The following is a 23,534-nucleotide window of genomic DNA, read 5'->3' as shown; positions in this document are numbered from 1 at the left end:
ATTTGATGGCAATTTTCGCCAGTCCTGATGTGTGTGTCAAATTTGGTGAGTTTTGAAGCATGTCAAGGGGGTCAAATTACAGCTCAAAGAGGCAAAAATGACATTTTTCAGGAAACCTTTGTTTTGAAGGGGTTTTTGTGAACTTCCTGTTGATTTTTGCTGAAGGAGATCAGTGTATGAAATCTAGGTCCAAGTCAGACCTACATAGAGGTTTTTTGTTTCATGTCTCTATGACATTCCTAACTGAAGTTACAAGCAGTTTTGTCTGTGTTTTTTCCTAGGGGGCGCTAGAACGCAATTTTTAGTTTTAGGTTTCGGTTTTTGATTGGATGGCAATTTTTGCCAGTCCTGATGTGTGTGTCAAATTTGGTGAGTTTTGAATCATGTTAAGGGGGTCAAATTACAGCACAAAGAGGCAAAAATGACATTTTTTAGGAAACTTTTGTTTTGAAGGGGTTTTAGCAAACTTCCTGTTGATTTTTGCTGAAGGAGGTCAGTGTATGAAATCTAGGTCTAAGTCAGACCTACAAAGGGGTTTTTGTGTCACGTCATGACATTCCTAACGGAAGTTACAAGCAGTTTTGTCTGTGTTTTTTCCTAGGGGGCGCTAGAGCGCAATTTTGAGTTTTGGGTTTTGGTTTTGTGATTAGATCGCAATTGTCGCCAGTCCTGATGTGTGTGTACAATTTGGTGAGTTTGGAAGCATGTTAAGGGGGTCAAATTACAGCTCAAAGAGGCAAAAATGACATATTTTAGGAAACTTTTGTTTTGAAGGGGTTTTTGCCAACTTCCTGTTGATTTTTGCTGAAGGAGGTCAGTGTATGATATCTAGGTCTAAGTCAGACCTACATAGAGGTTTTTGTTTCATGTCTCTACGACATTCCTAACGGAAGTTAGAAGCCGTTTTGTCTGTGTTTTTCCTAGGGGGCGCTAGAGCGCAATTTTGAGTTTTAGGTTTTGGTTTTTTGATTAGATCTCAATTTTCGACAATCCTGATGTGTGTGTAAAATTTGAAGACTTTTGAAGCATGTTAAGGGGGTCAAATTACAGCTCAAAGAGGCGGCGGTATAATAATAATAAAACCTTAGAAATACAATAGGGTCCTCTGTCCCAAAAGGGACATTTGGTCCCTAACAAGACTTGACCTGTGGCCCCAGGTCTTGACAATAAACATTAGCATGCTGACAGGAAGTATTCGTCAAGTAATAACTGCAAAATTAGGGGAAAAAATTTCAGCATGCTAATATTAGAATGCTAACAAAGAAACTCACTGATGATGTTTTGTATCCAGGATGAATCCAAGGCTCAGCTGGTGACTTTGAACCAGCAGCTGTCGGAGCTCCAGGACAATTCCGCCAAGCTGCAGAAGTCCCTGAAGCATCTGAAGGAAGGTGGGTGGCCCACACGGTCCGGGAACACACCAGGCAGATCATCAAGTCTCCCTTGGACTTGCAGCAAACCGAGAGACGACGGAGCGATTGCGCGAATCCCGCACTTCGTTTTCCTTGTCCGAGCGAGACAAGCTGAGCCTGGAGGAGGAGCTGGTTCAGCTCAGGTCGGCCCTGCAAGCTTCCCAGGCTGAGTCCAAGTCCCTCAGGGTGCGGAGACACGGAGACCGGTGGAAAAGTTCAACCTTTGGACTGACTGATTGTCTCCCAGGACCAGCTGGAGGTGCTGACAGGATCCCAGTCTCAGGCGCACTGTGAGCATCAGAGGCTGAAGGAGGTCCTGGAGGAGGTCCGCGGCAGAGCCGGGCGCCTGGAGCTCAGCAACCGCTCCCTGGAGGGCGAGCTGCAGCGGGACCGGTTCCGAGTGGCCCAGCTGGAGGCAGAGGCGACCCCGCTGCGGGAGAGGCTGGCGGAGGCCAGGAGGAAGCTGAGCGAAAGCGAGGACCGGTGCGTCGGCGAGGAGCGGCTGAGGGCGGCGCTGAGCGAGCAGGTGCACAAACTGTCCGCTACCCTCGGCGAGCATCGGGGCGGCGAGGCCAATCTGCAGGAGCAGATAGGACAGCTGCAGAGAGCAGTGACGGCCAGCGAGCACGACCGACGCCTCCTGCAGGTACTCCTCATCCTGGTTTGGAGCAGGTGTGCCCAAACTGCCAAAACAAAGGACGCGGGGGCCATTTTTGACGTTTTCACCTTCAAAACTGGTACAATATATATCGATTTTTTACAAAAGCAAGGCAAGGCAACTTTATTTATATAGCATATTTACTAATTTTTTTTAAATTGAACCAAACTGCTCTACAGGTTAAAAAGCATAGAGCAAACAAACAAAAACAATCCTGGGGTCACACTGGTGTTTACATGCTGGTGCTTCCTGCCATCACCCAGACAACATATCTTTACCTGCACATTACCTACCTTCCCTGCATCCTGGGGTCACACTGGTGCTTCATTCTGTCACCCGTACATGCTGGTGCTTCCTACCATCACCCAGACAACATATCTTTACCTGCACATTACCTACCTTCCCTGCATCCTGGAGTCAAACTGGTGCCTCCTTCTTTCACCCAGTCAACATATCTTTACCCGCACATTACCTACCTTCCCTGCATCCTGGAGTCAAACTGGTGCCTCCTTCTTTCACCCAGTCAACATATCTTTACCCGCACAGTACCTACCTTCTCTGCATTGTGTGGTCACGCTGGTGCTTCCTGCTTTTAAGCGGCCATCTTGAGACGGCAGCAGCGCAGCAGTTCTTTGAAGGCTCGTACAATTTAAAACCGGAGCAGTTAGAAAAACTCTTTGCACAACTTTTAATCAGATGGGTTCAATCTCTCTCCTGTGCGAGTTTGAAGCCGACAAAACAAACGCGCTCGGAGGAGATAATGTTTGAAAAAAGGTGACGGGTATTTACAAAACTTTTGTTTTGAGAGGGTAATTGCCAACTTCCTGTTGATTTTTGCTAAAGGATGTCAATGAATGAAATGTAGGTCTAAGTGAGACCTACATAGAGGTGTTTGTTTAATGTCTCTATGACATTCCTATCGGAAGTTACAAGCAGTTTTGTCTGTGTTTTCTTCCTAGGAGCAGTTTTGTCTGTGTTGTATTCCAAGGGGGCGATAGAGCGCAATTTTTAGTTTTGGGATTTGGTTTTGTATTAGATAGCCATTTCCGTCAGTCCTGATGTGTGTGTCCAGTTTGGTGAGTTTTGAAGCATTTTAAGGGGGTCAAATTACAGCTCAAAGAGGCAAAAAATACGTTTTTTTAGGAAACTTTTGTTTTGGAGGGATTTTTGCCAACTTCCTGTTGATTTTTACTGAAGGAGATCAGTGTATGAAATTAAGGTGTAAGTCAGACCTACATAGAGGTTTTTGTTTCATGTCTCTACGACATTCCTAACGGCAAGCAGTTTTGTCAGTGTTTTATTCCTAGAGGGCGCCAGAGCGCAATTTAGAGTTTTGGGGTTTGGTTTTTTATTACATCGCAATTTTCGCCAGTCCTGGTGTGTGTGTTAAATCTGGTGAGTTTTGAAGCATGTTAAGGGGGTCAAATTACAGCTCAAAGAGGCTGCGGTATAATAATAAAACCTTAGAAATACAATAGGGTCCTCTGTACCAAAGGGACATTCAGTCCCTAATTAATAAAAACAAACAAAGAACATAAACAATAAATGAGCTAAACAAGATAAAAGGTAAAACGAGTCGAATAAGAAGTAAAAAAAAAAAAAATGCTATTTTTTTTTTTAGCAGTTTTGATTGCCCAACCGAAATGCTAACAGTTAGCAAGCTGGCCACATCCCGCCAAGTAACAAAAAATATGAGCAAAATGCGCAAAAAATAAAAAATAAAAGGCTAGCATACTAACAGTTAAATGCTAACATGCGAACAATAGCAAACTAACAGTTAACAATAGTGAAATACCAAAATATATGACACTGCTAAATTGGCAAAAAAAAAATGTTAGCATGCTAATATTAGCATGCTAAAATGCTAACTGTACGTGTGTCAGGTACCAAACTATATTACTCTTGATTGTTTAAAATGGTAATGGGGGAATTGTGAATTTCATTTATATAGTGCTTTTCCCTGGAGACTCAAAGTGTTTGACATAAAAAATGTTAGCATGCTAATGTTTATCAACATTAGCATGCTAACAGGTATCTTTCATCGAAATACTTGACGCTGATGTGTATACCTGTTAAATTTGCTAAAATGTTAGCATCTATCCATCCATTTTTTCTACCGCTTGTCCCTTTTGGGGTCGCAAAGGGGGCCGCTGAAGCCTATCTCAGCTGCATTCCAGTGGAAGGCGGTGTACACCCTGGACAAGTCGCTACCTTATCACAGTGCCAGGCTACCATGCTAACGTTTATTAACATTTGCATGGTAACAGGTATCATTCATTTGAAATATTTGACGCTGATGTGTAAAATTTGCTAAAATGTTAGCATGCTAAAACTGTATGTGCGTCAAATACCAAATTATATTAATCTGAGGTGAGTACCTGAAATTTTTTTATAAAATGCTAATGTGTGAATTGTGAATTACATTTATATAGTGCTTTTCCATAGAGACATACAAAATGCTGATATGCTAATGTTTCTCAAAAAAAAAATTCCTCAACTCATGTTGCAGTTTTGGGTCTTTTGTGCGCCCTTGCTAATGTTTATCAACATTAGCATGCTAACAGGTATCTTTCATCGAAATATTTGACGCTGATGTGTATATCTGTTAAATTTGCTAAAATGTTAGCATCCATCCATCCATTTTTCCTACCGCTTGTCCCTTTTGGGGTGGCAAAGGGGGTTGCTAGAGCCTATCTCAGCTGCATTCCGGCGGAAGGCGGTGTACACCCTGGACAAGTTGCTACCTTATCACAGTGCCAGGCTACCATGCTAACGTTTATTAACATTAGCATGGTAACAGGTATCATTCATTTGAAATATTTGATGCTGATGTGTAAAATTTGCTAAAATGTTAGCATGCTAATGTCAGCATGCTAAAACTGTATGTGCATCAAATACACCGTAATATATTACTCTGAGGTGAGTCCCTGAACATTTTTTATAAAAGGCTAATGTGTGAATTGTGAATTACATTTATATAGTGCTTTTCCATGGAGACATACAAAATGCTAGCATGCTAATGTTTATTGACATTAGCAGGCTGACAGGTTTCATTTGTCAAAATATTTAGCGCTGAGGTTAAATTAGCTTAAAAAATTTGCTAAAAAAAATACGCTAGCATACAAACGTTAGCATGCATCAAGTACCAAAATACGACTATTGTGTAAACCTACAAAATTTGCTTTGAAAAAGCAACGGGTATCATTTATCAAGTAACAAAATATTTTATGCCGAGGTGCATACCTGCAAAATTATCCAAAAAAAGCTAGCATGCTAATACTAGAATGCTAACTCCAGGCAGCAAAGGGCCAGGTCTTTGGACACCGCTGGCCTGGCACATCAGACATGTGAGACTTGAACCACAAACATGACGTCCTTCTAAATATTTTAAATGTCAGGACCTTCTGGATAAAAGCAGAGACGCCCTTTCGGAGAGCAAGAAGCTGAACCACTCGCTAACAGAGCGGGCCCAGAATCTTCAACGAGCCCACGAGGACGCTGAGCTGCGGAATTCTGCCTTGGAGAAACACAAGCAGGCTCTGCATCAGGTGAGTCGTTAGGGACCGATTTACTGACTATACCTAATGATGTGGCTTTGGAGAAAGCCCCGTCACTTGTGTTTTACCAGACCGATACGTTTTTTTTCAAGGCTGATACCGATACCAATTACCAGTAGTCAAGGGTGCCGATAACCGATATTCGGAGCCGATATTCATTCAGTAAAAGTTTGTGGAGGAGGTGTGGCCTGCGGGCCTGCAGCGGAACGGGATGTGTCAGGACCGGCTTCGTAGTCAGCGACAGGTGCGTGGATGGCCCAGGTGGGCCTTGTTATCTAATCAGCCTTCGCCTTGTATATAAGCAGCAGTCGGGAGGAGAGAGGTTGTTGGAGCTGGAGGGGAGCTGGAGGGGAGCTGGCGTGAGAGCGAGCGCGAGGTCGACACATTCAACTAGAAAATTGCTGGAAAGCAACCCGTATACTTTTTTGCGAAATAAACTATATTGTAATGTTGGGGTTTGGTGGTCAAAAGAACGGCGGTATAGCTCCGTTGGTCGAGCGGCTGTGCCAGCAACTTGAGGGTTGCAGGTTCGATCCCCGCTTCTGCCATCCTAGTCCCTGCCGTTGTGTCCTTGGGCAAGACACTTTACCCACCTGCTCCCAGTGCCACCCACACTGGTTTAAATGTAAATTAGATATTGGGTTTCACTATGTAAAGCGCTTTGAGTCACTAGAGAAAAAGCGCTATATAGATATATAATTCATAATTCACCCTTGAGGGCAACCTCCACAATTTGGGCCATCTACGCACCTGTAGTTGACGTTGGCACACCCCTTTCCGCTGCAGGCCTGCAGGCCACGCCCCCTCAACAAAGTTATTTAAAGATTAATATAAAAGCTATTTAAAGATGAATATTAAACAGATTGGTTTAGTCATGGCCACGCCCCTTTAATGTTGCGACTGAGGCTTATCGAGCGGCAGTATAGAAGAAGGGAAGAAGGACAAAAACTGGATTTCCTAGTTCAATTGGAAGTGTCGGCAGGTAAGCAGACGAGTCGTATTGTAGACCACGCAGGAGGGAGAGAAAGTGGGCGGGGCGTCGCCACGTGAGCACCGTAGTGAAAGCAGAATTCTCACAAGAACTAAAAGAAATGCCCAGTCAAAACATATTTGGGGAGAATTATTGAAAATGAGAGTTGGTTTTTTTTATTCTTAAATTAATTTAAAATAATATTTGGGCTCCAACAAAAGGTAACTTTTATTGTTTATCTACTTTATTGATTTTATTCTAAAAATACTGGTATCACATGAGAGAATTTAAGGGGACGCCTTTTGTTAAAAATGATTTATGGGGGTCAAAGGTCAATGATTTATGAGGGTCAAAGGTCGAGGTCAAAGGTCAAGTGGGTGTGGCTTACCCCGGAAGAGGGTGGAGTTAAGACCTGAAGTGGGAGTGGTTTAACCAGGAAGAGGGTAGAGTTTTAACCAGGAAGAGGGTGGAGTTAAGACCTGAGGTGGGAGTGGTTAAACCAGGAAGAGGGTGGAGTTTAAACCAGGGAGAGGGTGGAGTTAAGACCTAAGGTGGGAGTGGTTAAACCAGGAAGAGGGTGAAGTTTTAACCAGGAAGAGGGGGGAGTTAAGACATGAAGAGGGAGTGATTTAACCAGGAAGAGGGTGGAGTTTTAACCAGGAAGAGGGGGTTTAAGACCTGAAGAGGGAGTGATTTAACCAGGAAGAGGGTGGGTTTAAGACCTGAAGAGGGATTGGTTAAGAGGGTACAAAGGAGGGTTCAGGTTGAGGTCAGTTTTTAAGGAAGCTTGAGAATGTCATCTGATCAGCATCTGACCAGCCATTTGACAGTTTAAATGTTTACGATCGTTTGAAACAACTTCCAGACTTCACGAAAACATATTTAAACGATTGGGAGGAACTAATTAGGTTAAGGTTAACCATATGTTTGACCCTGCTTCGATGTATTGATGGCTGGGAATGTTACGTGGGAAGATGTGCACACACAAACGCACACACACACACGCACGCACACACACACACACACACGCAGAGGGGGGTACAAAAGGGTGGTGTAAGGCTTAGTCGTTTTTTTGAGCTTTATACGTTAGTGTAAAGACTTTGTTCGATTCGGCCATGATTAGTGAAACGCCTGTTTCGATTTATAAAAATAATAAAACTTACATTGACGCTCCGCAGAAAAGTCGAGTGTTTCTAAATTGGATTCAGATGCCACCGACCGAGTCTTTGCGTGAAAAATGGGACTTGGAAGCGTACGGGATGGACGGATCTCTTGGATTTGTATTCAGATACGAAATGGGGGATATCTGCTTATTTCAGCTAAAAGAAAGAAGAGACGGAAGCCCTTTCTCGATATTTTCATCGTTATCTACCGTGGATTGGGAAGTTTTAAGTCTGACAATGCCCGATTTCCTGTGGTGTGATCCTTCACCGGTGGATAAACGCGTAAAAGGAAGCTTGTTTACTTACCCGACGATGGATGAGTTGAATGAGAGAAGAATTCTGTTCAGCGCTACTTGGGAGACGAAATCTTCAGCCTCGGGTCGTTGGTTTTTCCGTGCCAGTCTCCGTGCTCCAAAAATCACCGGTACCTATCCGGCTCAGTGGACCGAGCCCGATGTCTTTTCCCTGGAGTCTTTCAACCATGAATGCGGGGTGTTTACACCGTTGGTGGTCGTACCCATCGTGGCATGGCGAGAGCGAATGGCGCCGATGAAGGAGAAAATAAACGACTTGTTCCGAAGCAGTCGACAATGGAAAAGCATGCTGACGACGAGAAGAAAGTTGTCCTTTGAGACCACACCCCCGACGGAGGACGAAAGGACCTCCCCGCTTCAGTTTCGACCAATATCCTTCAAGGAAACACCCCCTCCGTCGACTCGTCCAATACCCTTTGAAAATCATCGCGATAGTTTGATTGGTCGAGACTTTTTTTTTCGACCCTCCCTATAAAAACAACCCCACCCTGCAATTTTTTTTTTTTCGACCAGACCATATTAGCTCCCTTTATGAACGCACGGATCTCAAACAAGAAAATGGCAAACAAGACCATCAGACGCGTAAAGACCCGTCTTATACCACAGGACGATTTCAAACCATCCTTAAACACGACTGATGAAGCAACCATGGCCGAGATCTTTAACCCTCCTGAAACGACAGCTGGATCGGAGGTGGTGAGCGATGATGAGATGTGTCGCTTCGGCAGATGTTTCTGCAGATGGGGGATGAAAACCGACAACGCTACCCAGTCTTTGCCAGATGACGATAGGAAGAGGAGGAAAAGGAGAATGACCTGATCATCATAACACCTCCGCCGTCCCCGCCACCATACCCGTCACTCTTGGACCCCCCGTTGCACATCGATGATGAAACCGATGGGGGGAAGTGGTTGCTTTTCACCAGCACGGTGAAAGCGGCCGTGTTTCATCTCCTCAACGAGGCCATCCGCAAGTTCAGGCAGAGCGAGTGTTACGGTTGTCGGGTGAACCATCCGAGCCAGAGAAACCACCCGTGCCTGGAACCCTATGAAGAGGACTTTCTCCTGTACAACTACGACGGACTCATCAAGACTCTGCGTACGTCTAAATTCGTTCAAGCCATTCAACGCTTGCTGAAGCTTCGTCGCATCGAGGCTGAGGATTCAAGGGTCGAATCCTACGCCGACTCTCTGCTGTCTCAACTGAAATCTGAGAGAAATGTCTGGTGGGCCATAGATGACGTGTACACCGAGTTGGTACGGGGTGATGAAACGATTTTGAGACATCTGGATATGGTGACAGAGTGTTGGAATAATTACAAAAAAGATGGGTAATTATTGGAGAAAACTTGTAAACTCTATCGAGAACCACGCTGTTATTCACCCGTTGATTGACGCGATGGAAGCGTATGTTCTAAAATGAGACAAACCTAAAAAACTACAAATTATTCTTGATTATGCCCGCTCTAAGCCTACCTGGGAAGCTACCTGGAAATCCGTTGTCTCTCGTGCTTTTGACTTTGACATTTTTGAAACAATTTTGAAGGAATGGTCTAAAGAAAAGTCTTTTCAACCTTCTCCTTATCACGTGTTCATTTTATATGCTCTGTTTGTTGATATGTCGATGTATCGTCTACGATGCGACATCCCCGTCAACGTTTTGTTTGAACTACAAAAACTGCACGAAGCGATTAAATTCACCTACGGTATACCTGTTTTACATCAAACCTTGATTATAGTTTATAGAAAAATTGTTTGAGATCCGTGCATTCATAAAGGGAGCCAATATGGTCTGGTCGAAAAAAAAATAATTGCAGGGTGGGGTTGTTTTTATAGGGAGGGTCGAAAAAAAAAGTCTCGACCAATCAAACTATCGCGATGATTTGCAAAGGGTATTGGACGAGTCGGCGGAGGGGGTGTTTCCTTGAAGGATATTGGTCGAAACTGAAGCGGGGGAGGTCCTTTCGTCCTCCGTCGGGGGTGTGGTCTCAAAGGACAACTTTCTTCTCGTCGTCAGCATGCTTTTCCATTGTCGACTGCTTCGGAACAAGTCTATTTTCTCCTTCATCGGCGCCATTCGCTCTCGCCATGCCACGATGGGTACGACCACCAACGGTGTAAACACCCCGCATTCATCGTTGAAAGACTCCAGGGAAAATACATCGGGCTCGGTCCACTGAGCCGGATAGGTACCGGTGATTTTTGGAGCACGGAGACTGGGACGGAAAAACCAACGACCCGAGGCTGAAGATTTCGTCTCCCAAGTAGCGCTGAACAGAATTCTTCTCTCATTCAACTCATCCATCGTCGGGTATAAACAAGCTTCCTTTTACGCGTTTATCCACCGGTGAAGGATCACGCCACAGGAAATCGGGCATTGTCAGACTTAAAACTTCCCAATCCACGGTAGATAACGATGAAAATATCGAGAAAGGGCTTCCGTCTCTTCTTTCTTTTAGCTGAAATAAGCAGATATCCCCCATTTCGTATCTGAATACAAATCCAAAAGATCCGTCCATCCCGTACGCTTCCAAGTCCCATTTCTCACGCAAAGACTCGGTCGGTGGCATCTGAATACGATTTAGAAACACTCGACTTTTCTGCGGAGCGTCAATGTAAGTTTTATTATTTTTATAAATCGAAACAGGCGTTTCACTAATCATGGCCGAATCGAACAAAGTCTTTACGCTAACGTATAAAGCTCCAAATAACGACTAAGCCTTACACCACCCTTTTGTACCCCCCTCTGCGTGTGTTTGTGTGTGCGTGCGTGTGTGTGTGTGTGCGTTTGTGTGTGCACATCTTCCCACGTAACATTCCCAGCCATCAATACATCGAAGCAGGGTCAAACATATGGTTAACCTTAACCTAATTAGTTCCTCCCAATCGTTTAAATATGTTTTCGTGAAGTCTGGAAGTTGTTTCAAACGATCGTAAACATTTAAACTGTCAAATGGCTGGTCAGATGCTGATCAGATGACATTCTCAAGCTTCGGTGTGAGACGATCGTAAACATTTAAACTGTCAAATGGCTGGTCAGACGCTGATCAGATGACATTCTCAAGCTTCCTTAAAAACTGACCTCAACCTGAACCCTCCTTTGTACCCTCTTAACCAATCCCTCCACAGGTCTTAAACCCACCCTCTTCCTGGTTAAATCACTCCCTCTTCAGGTCTTAAACCCACCCTCTTCCTGGTTAAAACTCCACCATCTTTCTGGTTAAAACTCCACCCTCTTCCTGGTTAAATCACTGCCTCTTCAGGTCTTAACTCCACCCTCTTCCTGGTTAAAACTCCACCCTCTTCCTGGTCTAACCGCTCCCACCTCAGGTCTTAACTCCACCCTCTTCCTGGTTAAACCACTCCCACTTCAGATCTTAACTCCACCCTCTTCCGGGGTAAGCCACACCCACTTGACCTTTGACCTTGAGCTTTGACATTTGACCTTTGACCCCCATTAATCATTGACCTTTGACCCCTCGTAAATCATTTTTGACAAAAGGTGTCCCCTTAAATTATCTCTCACATGTGTATGTATCGTATCTACCTAAGGCTGATTACCTTGTACGTCAAAATGCCAAATGTGCTCCCCAACAATTGTACCCATGAGCTCGACGTTTTACCGCCGCAGAGTCTGAAGTTGCGGCAAGAGGAGGCGGAGGCCACGGCGCGGGAGAGCGCCGATCAGCTGGAGAGCAAAGTGGAACATCTCCAAGGTTCTCTGCACAAGATGCAGCAGGAGAAGGCCAACGTGGAGAAAGCGCTGGCGCGGCTGGGAAAAGACAAAAGTGCCCTCAGGAAGATGCTGGAGAAGGTGAGAGCACCCGGGACGTCCTATTAACCCTTTGATGCTCCTTTGCCATCTCATGGAGTCATCATCATAATAATAATAATAACTACTATGGAAATTCAGAGAAAACCGGGATTTGGGTAAAGAGAAAACATGTTTTGCATTGCATATAAGGCCAGAGAAGTCAATCAATCAATGTTTATTTATATAGCCCCAAATCACAAATGTCTCAAAGGACTGCACAAACCATTACGACTACGACATCCTCGGAAGAACCCACAAAAGGGCAAGGAAAACTCACACCCAGTGGGCAGGGAGAATTCATATCCAGTGGGACGCCAGTGACATTGCTGACTGAGAAACCTTGGAGAGGACCTCAGATGTGGGCAGTCACGCCGCAACAATATATGTCTGATTAGCACATAAGTCCACATCAACAAAACTCACCTTTGTGATTTCGTTGACTTTATGGTTGCAAATGCATCTGCAGTTTATCCATACATTGATTAATTGATTGATTGATACTTTTATTAGTAGATTGCACAGTTCAGTACATATTCTGTACAATTGACCACTAAATGGTAACACCCGAATAAGTTTTTCAACTTGTTTAAGTCGGGGTCCACGTTAATCAATTCATGGTACAAATATATACTATCAGCATAATACAGTCATCACACAAGTTAAGCATCATAGTATGTACATTGAATTATTTACATTATTTACAATCCGGGGGGTGGGATGAGGAGCTTTGGTTGATATCAGAACTTCAGTCATCAACAATTGCATCAACAGAGAAATGTGGACATTGAAACAGTGTAGGTCTTATTTAGTAGGATATGTACAGCCAGCAGAGAACATAGTGAGTTCAGATAGCATAAGAACAAGTATACACATTGGAAGTACATTTGAGTTGTTTATAATCCGGGGAGATGGGATGTGAATGGAGGAGGGTATTAGTAAAGTGTTGAAGTTGCCTGGAGGTGTTGTTTTAGAGCGGTTTTGAAGGAATATAGAGATGCACTTACTTTTATACCTGTTGGGAGTGCATTCCACATTGATGTGGCATAGAAAGAGAATGAGTTAAGACCTTTGTTAGATCGGAATCTGGGTTTAACGTGGTTTGTGGAGCTCCCCCTGGTGTTGTGGTTATGGCGGTCATTTACGTTAAGGAAGTAGTTTGACATGTACTTCGGTATCAAGTAGGTGTAGCGGATTTTATAGACTAGGCTCAGTGCAAGTTGTTTTACTCTGTCCTCCACCCTGAGCCAGCCCACTTTGGAGAAGTGGGTTGGATTGAGGTGTGATCTGGGGTGGAGGTCTAAAAGTAACCGGACTAGCTTATTCTGGGATGTTTGGAGTCTAGATTTGAGGGTTTTGAAGGTGCTGGGGTACCAGGAGGTGCAAGCGTAATCGAAGAAGGGTTGAATGAGCGTTCCCGCTAGAATCCTCATGGTGCTTTTGTTGACCACAGAGGAGATTCTGTACAGGAATTTCGTTCTTTGGTTCACCTTTTTGATCACCTTGGTTGCCATTTTATCACAGGAAAGATCAGACATCTCTGTGCCATGTCTGTCGTCGCTGGTAAAATGTGGAGACACTTTGGCGCATTTAATGGGGTCTGGCGGCAGACACTTTCGCATCAACTTGAATCCCTCCCTGTTAGTGTTGTTACTCCCTCCGACAACACACCGTCGAGGCATGATGTCTCCAAGGTTCCAAAAAATAGTCAAAAACACGGAAAATAACAGAGCTGAGACCCGGTGTTTGCAATGTGTTGAAAATGAAAATGGTGGGTGTGTTACCTCGGCGACGTCACATTCTGACGTCATCGCCTCCAGAGCGATAAACAGAAAGGCGTTCAATTCGCCAAAATTCACCCATTTAGAGTTTGTAAATTGGTTAAAAAAACCTATGGTCTTTTTTCTGCACCATCAAGGGATATATTGACGCTTACATAGGTCTGCTGATAATGTTCCCCTTTAAATGGGACAATGAAAAAAGGAGGATTACCTCCAAATTCTTCAGGACAACATAAAATGATCAGCCTGGAGGTTGGGTCAAAAAATAAGAGTTTTTTTTAAGACAGCCATGACATGATGTTCTTTAGACCAGTTGATCTGCTGTTTCTTTTCTTTTTCTTCTATGTCCCACTCTCCCCTGTGGAGGGGGTCCGGTCCGATCCGGTGGCCATGTACTGCTTGCCTGTGTATCGGCTGGGGACATCTCTGCGCTGCTGATCCGCCTCCGCTTGGGATGGTTTCCTGCTGGCTCCGCTGTGAACGGGACTCTCGCTGCTGAGTTGGACCCGCTTTGGACTGGACTCTCGCGACTGTGTTGGATCCATTGTGGATTGAACTTTCACAGTATCATGTTAGACCCGCTCGACATCCATTGCTTTCCTCCTCTCCAAGGTTCTCATAGTCATCATTGTCACCGATGTCCCACTGGGTGTGAGTTTTCCTTGCCCTTATGTGGGCCTACCGAGGATGTCGGGGTGGTTTGTGCAGCCCTTTGAGACACTAGTGATTTAGGGCTATATAAGTAAACATTGATTGATTGATTGATGTACACTTTTGACCGGGACTGTATGTGTGATGATGTACATGTGTATGTAATATTGTTATTGGACATGATCATGAGGATATTTGCAGTCCACACACACACACACACACACACACACACACACTGAAATGGTGCATGAAAGAGATGAATGTTGTTGTCATCACCCGATTTGCGCTCCATGATGTGTTGTCAGGCGGAGGCGGACAGTCTGAAGGCGCGGGAGGCGGAGAGTCTGAGGACGGAAGTGGCGGGCCAGGCGCTGGCCGGGATGGAGCGCCAGCTGGCGGAGAGGCAGGACCAGGTGACGGCGCTGCAGGTCAGGCCTGAACCGCTTGAGTCGGTTCCTCCCAAAGTGAAATGATGAAAGGAGGGCAGATGCACTGACCCCAAAATAGCTGCAGCTAAGTCAATACAACTATAAAATTCTATTTTATCGTGCTTACACAGCGAAGGAATGAACTTTCTACTCCAGCACGTTATGGAGACTACAAACCCCGTTTCCATATGAGTTGGGAAATTGTGTTAGATGTAAATATAAATGGAATACAATGATTTGCAAATCCTTTTCAACCCATATTCAGTTGAATATGCTACAAAGACAACATATTTGATGTTCAAACTAATAATTAACTTAGAATTTCATGGCTGCAACACGTGCCAAAGTAGTTGGGAAAGGGCATGTTCACCACTGTGTTACATCACCTTTTCTTTGAACAACACTCAATAAACGTTTGGGAACTGAGGAAACTAATTGTTGAAGCTTTGAAAGTGGAATTCTTTCCCATTCTTGTTTTATGTAGAGCTTCAGTCCTTCAACAGTCCGGGGTCTCTGCTGTCATATTTTACGCTTCATAATGCGCCACACATTTCTGATGGGAGACAGGTCTGGACTGCAAGCGGGCAAGGAAAATACCCACATTCTTTTTTTTACAAAGCCACGCTGTTGTAACACATGCACAATATAGCTTGGCATTGTTTTGCTGAAATAAGCAGGGGCGTCCATGAAAAAGATGGCGCTTAGATGGCAGCATATGTTGTATGTACCTTTCAGCATTAATGGTGCCTTCACAGATGTGTAAGTTACCCATGCCTTGGGCACTAATGCACCCCCATACCATCACAGATGCTGGCTTTTCAACTTTGCGTCGATAACAGTCTGGATGGTTTGCTTCCCCTTTGGTCTGGATGAGACGATGTCGAATATTTCCCCCAAAAATTTGAAATGTGGGCTCGTCAGACCACAGAACACTTTTCCACTTTGCATCAGTCCATCTTAGAAGATCTCGGGCCCAGAGAAGCCGGCGGCGTTTCTGGATGTTGTTGATAAATGGCTTTCGCTTTGCATAGAAGAGCTGTAACTTGCACTTACAGATGTAGCGACAAACTGTATTTAGTGACAGTGGTTTTCTGAAGTGTTCCTGAGCCCATGTGGTGATATCCTTTAGAGATTGATGTCGGTTTTTGATACAGTTGAAGGTCACGGTCATTCAATGTTAGTTTCCGGCCATGTCGCTTACGTGGCGTGATTTCTCCAGATTCTCTGAACCTTTGTGATGATATTATGGGCCGTAGATGTTGAAATCCCTAAATGTCTTGCAATTGCACTTTGAGAAACGTTGTTCTTAAACTGTTTGACTATTTGCTCACGCAGTTGTGGACAAAGGGGTGTACCTCGCCCCATCCTTTCTTGTGAAAGACTGAGCATTTTTTGGGAAGCTGTTTTTATACCCAATCATGGCATCCACCTGTTCCCAATTAGCCTGCACACCCGTGGGATGTTCCAAATAAGTGTTTGATGAGCATTCCTCAACTTTATCAGTATTTATTGCCACCTTTCCCAACTTCTTTGTCACGTGTTGCTGGCATCAAATTCTAAAGTTAATGATTATTTGCAACAACAAAAAAATGTTCATGAGTTTGAACATCAAATATGTTGTCTTTGTAGCATATTCAACTGAATATGGCTTGAAAATGATTTGCAAATCATTGTATTCTGTTTATATTTACATCTAACACAATTCCCTAACTCACAATACGAAGGTCCTGCAGTCCTGGGTTCAAATCCAGGCTCGGGATCTTTCTGTGTGGAGTTTGCATGTTCTCCCCGTGAATGCGTGGGTTCCCTCCGGGTACTCCGGCTTCCTCCCACTTCCAAAGACATGCACCTGGGGATAGGTTGATTGGCAACATTAAATTGGCCCTAGTGTGTGAATGTGAGTGTGAATGTTGTTTGTCTATCTGTGTTGGCCCTGCGATGAGGTGGCGACTTGTCCAGGGTGTACCCCGCCTTCCGCCCGATTGTAGCTGAGATAGGCGCCAGCGCCCCCCGCGACCCCGAACGGGAATAAGCGGCAGAAAATGGATGGACAATTCCCTAACTCATATGGAAACGGGGTTTGTACTTGGTTGGCTTTCGGCCAATTGTCCAAAACTTTGGACACCCCTGGCCTAAAACTGATGTCGTGACTTGTGTGTGCACAGGCCCGTATCAGCCAGCTGGAGCACACTCACACACAGCGCCTCCTAGAGGTCACTGTCCGCCACCACCAGGAGCTGGATGCCGAGACGGCGTGTCTTCGCGGCGCTCAGCTGCAGGCCGAGCAGGCGCTGCAGAGCAGGGAGCGGGCCCACCGCCAGAGGGTGAGATGTCTGGAGGATCAGGTACCTGCAGCGGTCCGAGTCCTGGGTGTGGTCACGCGGCTTTGTGTCCCACGTTTTCGCTCCTTGCTCCTGCGTAGGTGTCCAGCCTCAAGGAGCAGCTGGACCAGGAGACTCTGCGGCGGCGACGGGCTCACGTCAAACAGATGCTGCGGCCCGGCGTGCACTCAAGTATGTAGCGCCGTCAACCTGGCAGCCTCCCTGCAGGGCACACTAACACCTCATCCGGGGAACACGCCACCAAAACAACACGTTTGGTTTATGAGCGGACAGGATGTGCAAAAAATTTTTTAGGATTTCTTCTGTCGCACAAACTGGGGAGCAGTCTTTACTTGCCAACCTTGAGACCTCCGATTTCGGGAGGTTGGGGGCGTGTTTAAGAGGGGAGGAGTATATTTACAGCTAGAATTCACCAAGTCAAGTATTTTATATATATGTATATGGTAAATAGATGCTTTTTTTTTTCTTTGTCATGAAAAAGGGAGGTTTTTGTGGTTGTAATTGTAAGTGTATATTGTGTTTTTTATGTTGATTTAATCAAAAAAAAGTTTTATTTTTTTTTAATTAATAAAAAATTCTTCTGCGGCCCGGTACCAAACAGGCCGCGGCCCGGTGGTTGGGGACCACTGAACTAGAAGACTTGATTGTAGATATAAACTAACATTATGTTAAGCCCGAGTAATGAATAGACAGAATTCCATCCATCCATCCATTTCCTACCGCTTATTCCCTTTCGGGGTCGCGGGGGGCGCTGGCGCCTATCTCAGCTACAATCGGGCGGAAGGCAGGGTACACCCTGGATAAGTCGCCACCTCATCGCAGGGCCAACACAGATAGACAGACAACATTCACACACTAGGGCCAATTTAGTGTTGCCAATCAACCTATCCCCAGGTGCATGTCTTTGGAAGTGGGAGGAAGCCGGAGTACCCGGAGGGAACCCACGCATTCACGGGGAGAACATGCAAACTCCACACAGAAAGATCCCGAGCCAGGATTTGAACCCAGGACTGCAGGACCTTCGTATTGTGAGGCAGACGCACTAACCCCTCTGCCACCGTGAAGCCCTAGACAGAATTCAATTTAGCTCAATTGAGAGAAAAAAACGCGTCCCACGCTCTGATGAAAGATTGTACGCCTCTTCTTTTATTTGGACTTTCCCTGATTACATGGCAACGGCTGTTTCCAAGGGAGGGGGGGTCGTAAACAGCCATCGGCTTTGTTGCAAAACAGTTCAAAGAAAAGGGGCCCTGCCTCCTCTTCGCTTTGTAGATCTTGGGTAAAGATAAAATCTTCCTGTGGATTACAATACCTAAAAGAAACCGACACCCTCATGTCGCTCCCCATCCTACACCGTGGGAGTTTTACGAGCCTTTTGTTTGGTAGGATCAAGGACAGCTTTTGTCCTCTCGCAGGGCGAACTGAACTCAATGCAACACAAAGTTTTGGGACAACTTGGAAATAATTATTCTGAAGGGCATCACATGATTCGATTCGATTTTTGGGGAAACGATTCGATTCAGAATCGATTCTCCATTCAAAATCCATTTGATGCCAGTTCTAAAATGAACTACATTGTTCTATAAAATGGGTAAAAAGCTATTATAAATGTCAATATTACTTCAAATAAAACTGGTTTTGTTAAAAAAAAAAAAATTTAAAAAATCCTAACATTTAATAAAGTCAAATAAAAATAAGGCAATAAAAGAAGTATCCAACACTTCTCTGTTCTAAAATAAATGTGTACAGTAGATATAAATCATATTTACATCTAAGATATGATTTGTCTAAGTGGCTGGACAGGACGGATTATGAAATAGAAAATTATTTTTGATTTTTTTAATCTATTAAGAATAATTACAAATACGAATCTCGATTAATCTTAAATTTGGTGTTTTACACCATTAAGTATAGTTGTGATAAAGACAAATATGTCAACAAAAACACAATATTCTGAAAGATTTAAATGATTATGTGTTATAGTAGTCTAATTTTAGCGAGCACGGGCAGGCAGAAAAAAATCCAATGTTTAAAAGGGAAACTGCACTTTTTTGTGGAAATGTGCCTGTTGTTCACAATCAGTATGAGAGACAAAAAGACAAAACTTTTTTTTTTTAATTCTAACATATAAAAATTGCCTCGTTCTTGGTGGTTAGCAGTGCAGCTAATGTTAGCGATCTATTCTACCTCTAAAATCACTTTAAAAATGCATCCAAAAAGTGTGTGACCTGTATATTAACCAATCTGTAGCGACGTTGGTTTTGTAAGAGTGAACACTGAGGAACTATTGTTTGTGGCGTACTCACACACCAGCGTGCTTCGGTATTAGGTGTAAAAGCTAGCTTTTACGTCAAGTTAGTTTGTAATACACAACACTGTGGTAGAACACCAATCTGAAAAACATGAAAAATCATAATACAGTATCGGTAAAGTATTATTTCACGTTTTGTTGGTACTCAGCTAGCCAGACAACATATGTACTGTAGTTGTACTAACACACATGACGTACAAATTGATATTAACGTGACTCACTCCATGGACAGTAGTCTGTTTGGTCCAGCTGGCAGGGGACGCTTCCTGTTGATTTTGGTTAAGCAATCCATTTATGTCAAAATAGCTTGTCTCCAAATTCCGTATTTATAGCCTCAAAATTGCGTTTATCCCACTCTCCCGGCTTTTGTATGCTTGTACTCTTCCTTTGTGCTCACTTCTATTAGCGGTAGTTCATCCTCAGTATATTCAGGTTCAAAATTGGTAAGGTTGTAAATCCTCATGTCTCCAAAAATATTCTCCTTCGTTGTCTGTTACCAAGTCTGCCGTGATTCGAGAAACACTCATGTTTGTTTCCGGATATATGAACACACATTTGTCGCCAGAAGTCTGAAGTCTGCTGCTATGGAAAAGGAAATAAAGAAAATAAATCGATCCTGGAAATGATTAAGATTATTAAAATATGGTAAATATTGTATACAGTATATTACATATTGTTATGAAGGTGTATGTGTATATATATATCTATATATATATACTTGCAGTCTGTATATTGTATATATTACATATTGTTATGAAGGTGTCTGTTACTACTTTATATATATATATATATATATATATATATATATATACATATATATATATATATATATATATATATATATATATATATATACTTGCAGTGTGCATATTGTACATATTACATGTTATTAGCGGTTTAGCTCGGTTGGTAGAGTGGCCGTGCCAGCAACTTGAGGGTTGCAGGTTCGATTCCCGCTTACGCCATCCTAGTCACTGCCGTTGTGTCCTTGGGCAAGACACTTTACCCACCTGCTCCCAGTGCCACCCACACTGGTTTGAATGTAACTTATATAGGGACGGCGTGGCGCAGTGGTAGAGTGGCCGTGCGCAAAATCCCACCTAGAACCAACCTCGTCACGTCCGTTGTGTCCTGAGCAAGACACTTCACCCTTGCTCCTGATGGGTGCTGGTTGGCGCCTTGCATGGCAGCTCCCTCCATCAGTGTGTGAATGTGTGTGTGAATGGGTGAATGTGGAAGTAGTGTCAAAGCGCTTTGAGTACCTTGAAGGTAGAAAAGCGCTATACAAGTACAACCCATTTATCATTATCATTTATATATTGGGTTTCACTATGTAAAGCGCTTTGAGTCACTAGAGAAAAAGCGCTATGTAAATATAATTCACAATTCACTTGCAGTGTGTATATTGTACGTATTACATATTGTTATGAAGGTGTCTCTTACTACATTATATATATACTTGCAGTGTGTATATTGTACATATTACATATTGTTATGAAGGTGTCTGTTACTACATTATATATATATACTTGCAGTGTGTATATTGTACATATTACATATTGTTATGAAGGTGTCTGTTACTACATTATATATATACTTGCAGTGTGTATATTGTACATAGTATATGTTGTTATGAAAGTGTCTATTACTACATTATATATATACTTGCAGTGTGTATATTGTACATATTACATATTGTTATGAAGGTGTCTGTTACTACATTATATATATACTTGCAGTGTGTATATTGTACATAGTATATGTTGTTATGAAAGTGTCTATTACTACATTATATATATACTTGCAGTGTGTATATTGTACATATTACATATTGTTATGAAGGTGTCTCCTACTACAATATATATATATACTTGCAGTGTGTATATTATACATATTACATATTGTTATGAAGGTGTCTCTTACTACAATATATATATACTTGCAGTGTGTATATTATACATATTACATATTGTTATGAAGGTGTCTGTTACTACTTTATTAATATACCTGCAGTGTGTATATTGTACATATTACATATTGTTATGAAGGTGTCTGTTGCTACATTATATAAATACTTGCAGTGTGTATATTGTACATATTACATATTGTTATGAAGGTGTCTGTTACTACATTTTATATATATACTTGCAGTGTGTATATTGTACATATTACATGTTGTTATGAAAGTGTCTATTATTACATTATATATATACTTGCAGTGTGTATATTGTACATATTACATATTGTTATGAAGGTGTCTGTTACTACATTATATATACTTGCAGTGTGTATATTATATATATTATTATATATATGTAATATAATATGTAATATATACATATTGTGTTTCAAGCGTTTTCTTATCATCTTTAGAATCCTAAAAAAAAAGACGTGTGTTCTTGTCTTTCATAATGATTTCTTACGGTACACAAAATTCCAAAATACGTGCAGTTGCCCAGTAATTAAGGTAGTTTAAATGTTGATTTCAAATGGTATTTATTATGAAGCAATCAGATGGATTTAATTTTGCTGGTAATTTCATGATGTGTTTATTATACATTTAGTGGTGGCACCAATTGGTGGTTGTTGTAGACGTCAGCACACTCTGACTCCCGGATGATTCTGTGAGAGTGATGGCCAACATGTCTACTTTGTCATTGTGGCAAATAAAAAGCTACACTGTTTTTTTGTGTGTCTATGGGGGTTGTGTGTCCTTTCACAACATGCTTACCCACTGAAGAACTGTTGATTTAGTGTCGTGTCTGAGAGGATGGTGACCTTCGCTCCCTTCGTGTGTGTGTGTGTGTGTGTGTGTGTGTGTGTGTGTGTGTGTGTGTGTGTGTGTGTGTGTGTGTGTGTGTGTGTATTCTTGTATTTCCGCCCTTCTTGAGACATGAAGAAGGAAAAGTAGCTTCCATTTGAGGAGGTGTGAACAAGTGATGACAAAATGAGGGTGGTCCCAAAATGGAGAGATTTTTCAAATTAACTGCGTGTCGCTTTTAAAAGTGATCCCCTTTCTGGTCAACATATGAAATAACAAGTGTGTGTAAGAAATTGAAATGCGCCCCCTTTGGCCAAAATTAATGTAAAAAAATAAATGAATATGTATTTAGAGACACACTGTAATAACTTGAAGTAAACATCCATCCATCCATCCATTTTCTACCGCTTATTCCCTTTGGGGTCGTTGGGGGCGCCGGTGCCTATCTCAGCTACAATCAATGAAGATTAAAAAACTATTAAAAACAAAAAATAAAATGTGTCAACTTTATTCTGATAAAATTGGGAACAATTTTCCGTTTCTGCAATATTGCAATATTGTCTCGTAAAATTATTACTTTTTTATGTAAAATTATTACTTTTTAATACAAAAAGGCGACAGTTGTCAAATAAAAATCAGACTTGTATCACAGTATTGCCAAATGTTCTTGTTGTTCCTGTCAAATAGTGACAAATAAAATTCCGATTATTATTTTAATATTGCCAACATTTTACAGTTTTGTTATAAAATCGTGACTTTTGTGGAGTTAAATGACGACTCTTTTCATAAAATTGCCAAAATTTGAAGCTTTTCTCGTAAAATTGCAACTGTTATTGCGTAAAATTCCAACTTTTATCGTAATATTGCACAAATGTTGCGTTCTTCTTGTAAAATTGTGACTCGTGTTGAGGAAAATTACGACTTTTACTATAATACTGTTTTAAAAGTGCTCCCCCTTTGGCCAACATATGAAATAACAAGTGTGTGTAAGAAATTGAAATGGGCCCCCTTTTGACAAAATAAATTAAAATAAATAAATATGTATATAGAGACATACTGTAATAACTTGAAGTAAATAATTACGATTAAAAAACAATTATGGACAAACAGTAAAAAAAGATCTAAAAGCAGTGTTTTTCTCACCTATAAAATTGCGAGCAATTTCTCATATTTTTTCTGTTTCTGTTATATTGCAATATTTTTGTCATGACATGGACTTTGGTGTGATTTGTTTTCCCGTGGTGCAAAGCGACTGGATCGGAAGGTAAAAACATGATTTTAATCTTAACTCGAAGAAAAAGGAACAAACGAAAGGCGCTCTCAGCAGAGGTTCAAAACTTGGCTAAGAAAACAAAACTACCAAAAAGGCAAAACTA

General features: G+C 42.5%; 1 protein-coding gene across 1 annotated transcript in view; it reads left to right on the top strand.

Moving 5' to 3' along the window:
• crocc2 (ciliary rootlet coiled-coil, rootletin family member 2) overlaps window positions 1–17,494 on the top strand; it is a 134,678-nt gene extending 117,184 nt beyond the window's left edge. Inside the window, exons 28-35 of the mRNA XM_061888423.1 lie at window positions 1,292–1,391; window positions 1,456–1,598; window positions 1,660–2,058; window positions 5,469–5,618; window positions 11,705–11,887; window positions 14,622–14,744; window positions 16,910–17,089; window positions 17,167–17,494. Coding sequence (XP_061744407.1) covers window positions 1,292–1,391; window positions 1,456–1,598; window positions 1,660–2,058; window positions 5,469–5,618; window positions 11,705–11,887; window positions 14,622–14,744; window positions 16,910–17,089; window positions 17,167–17,265 — 1,377 coding nt within the window. The 3' untranslated portion in view covers window positions 17,266–17,494. The remainder of the gene's footprint in view (window positions 1–1,291; window positions 1,392–1,455; window positions 1,599–1,659; window positions 2,059–5,468; window positions 5,619–11,704; window positions 11,888–14,621; window positions 14,745–16,909; window positions 17,090–17,166) is intronic.
• Window positions 17,495–23,534: the final 6,040 nt, after the last annotated feature.

The sequence above is a fragment of the Nerophis ophidion genome, linkage group LG26 (genome assembly GCF_033978795.1).
Source record: "Nerophis ophidion isolate RoL-2023_Sa linkage group LG26, RoL_Noph_v1.0, whole genome shotgun sequence".
NCBI lineage: Eukaryota > Metazoa > Chordata > Actinopteri > Syngnathiformes > Syngnathidae > Nerophis > Nerophis ophidion.
Note: the sequence above shows the minus strand (reverse complement) of the source record. Positions and strands in the feature narration are given on the sequence as shown.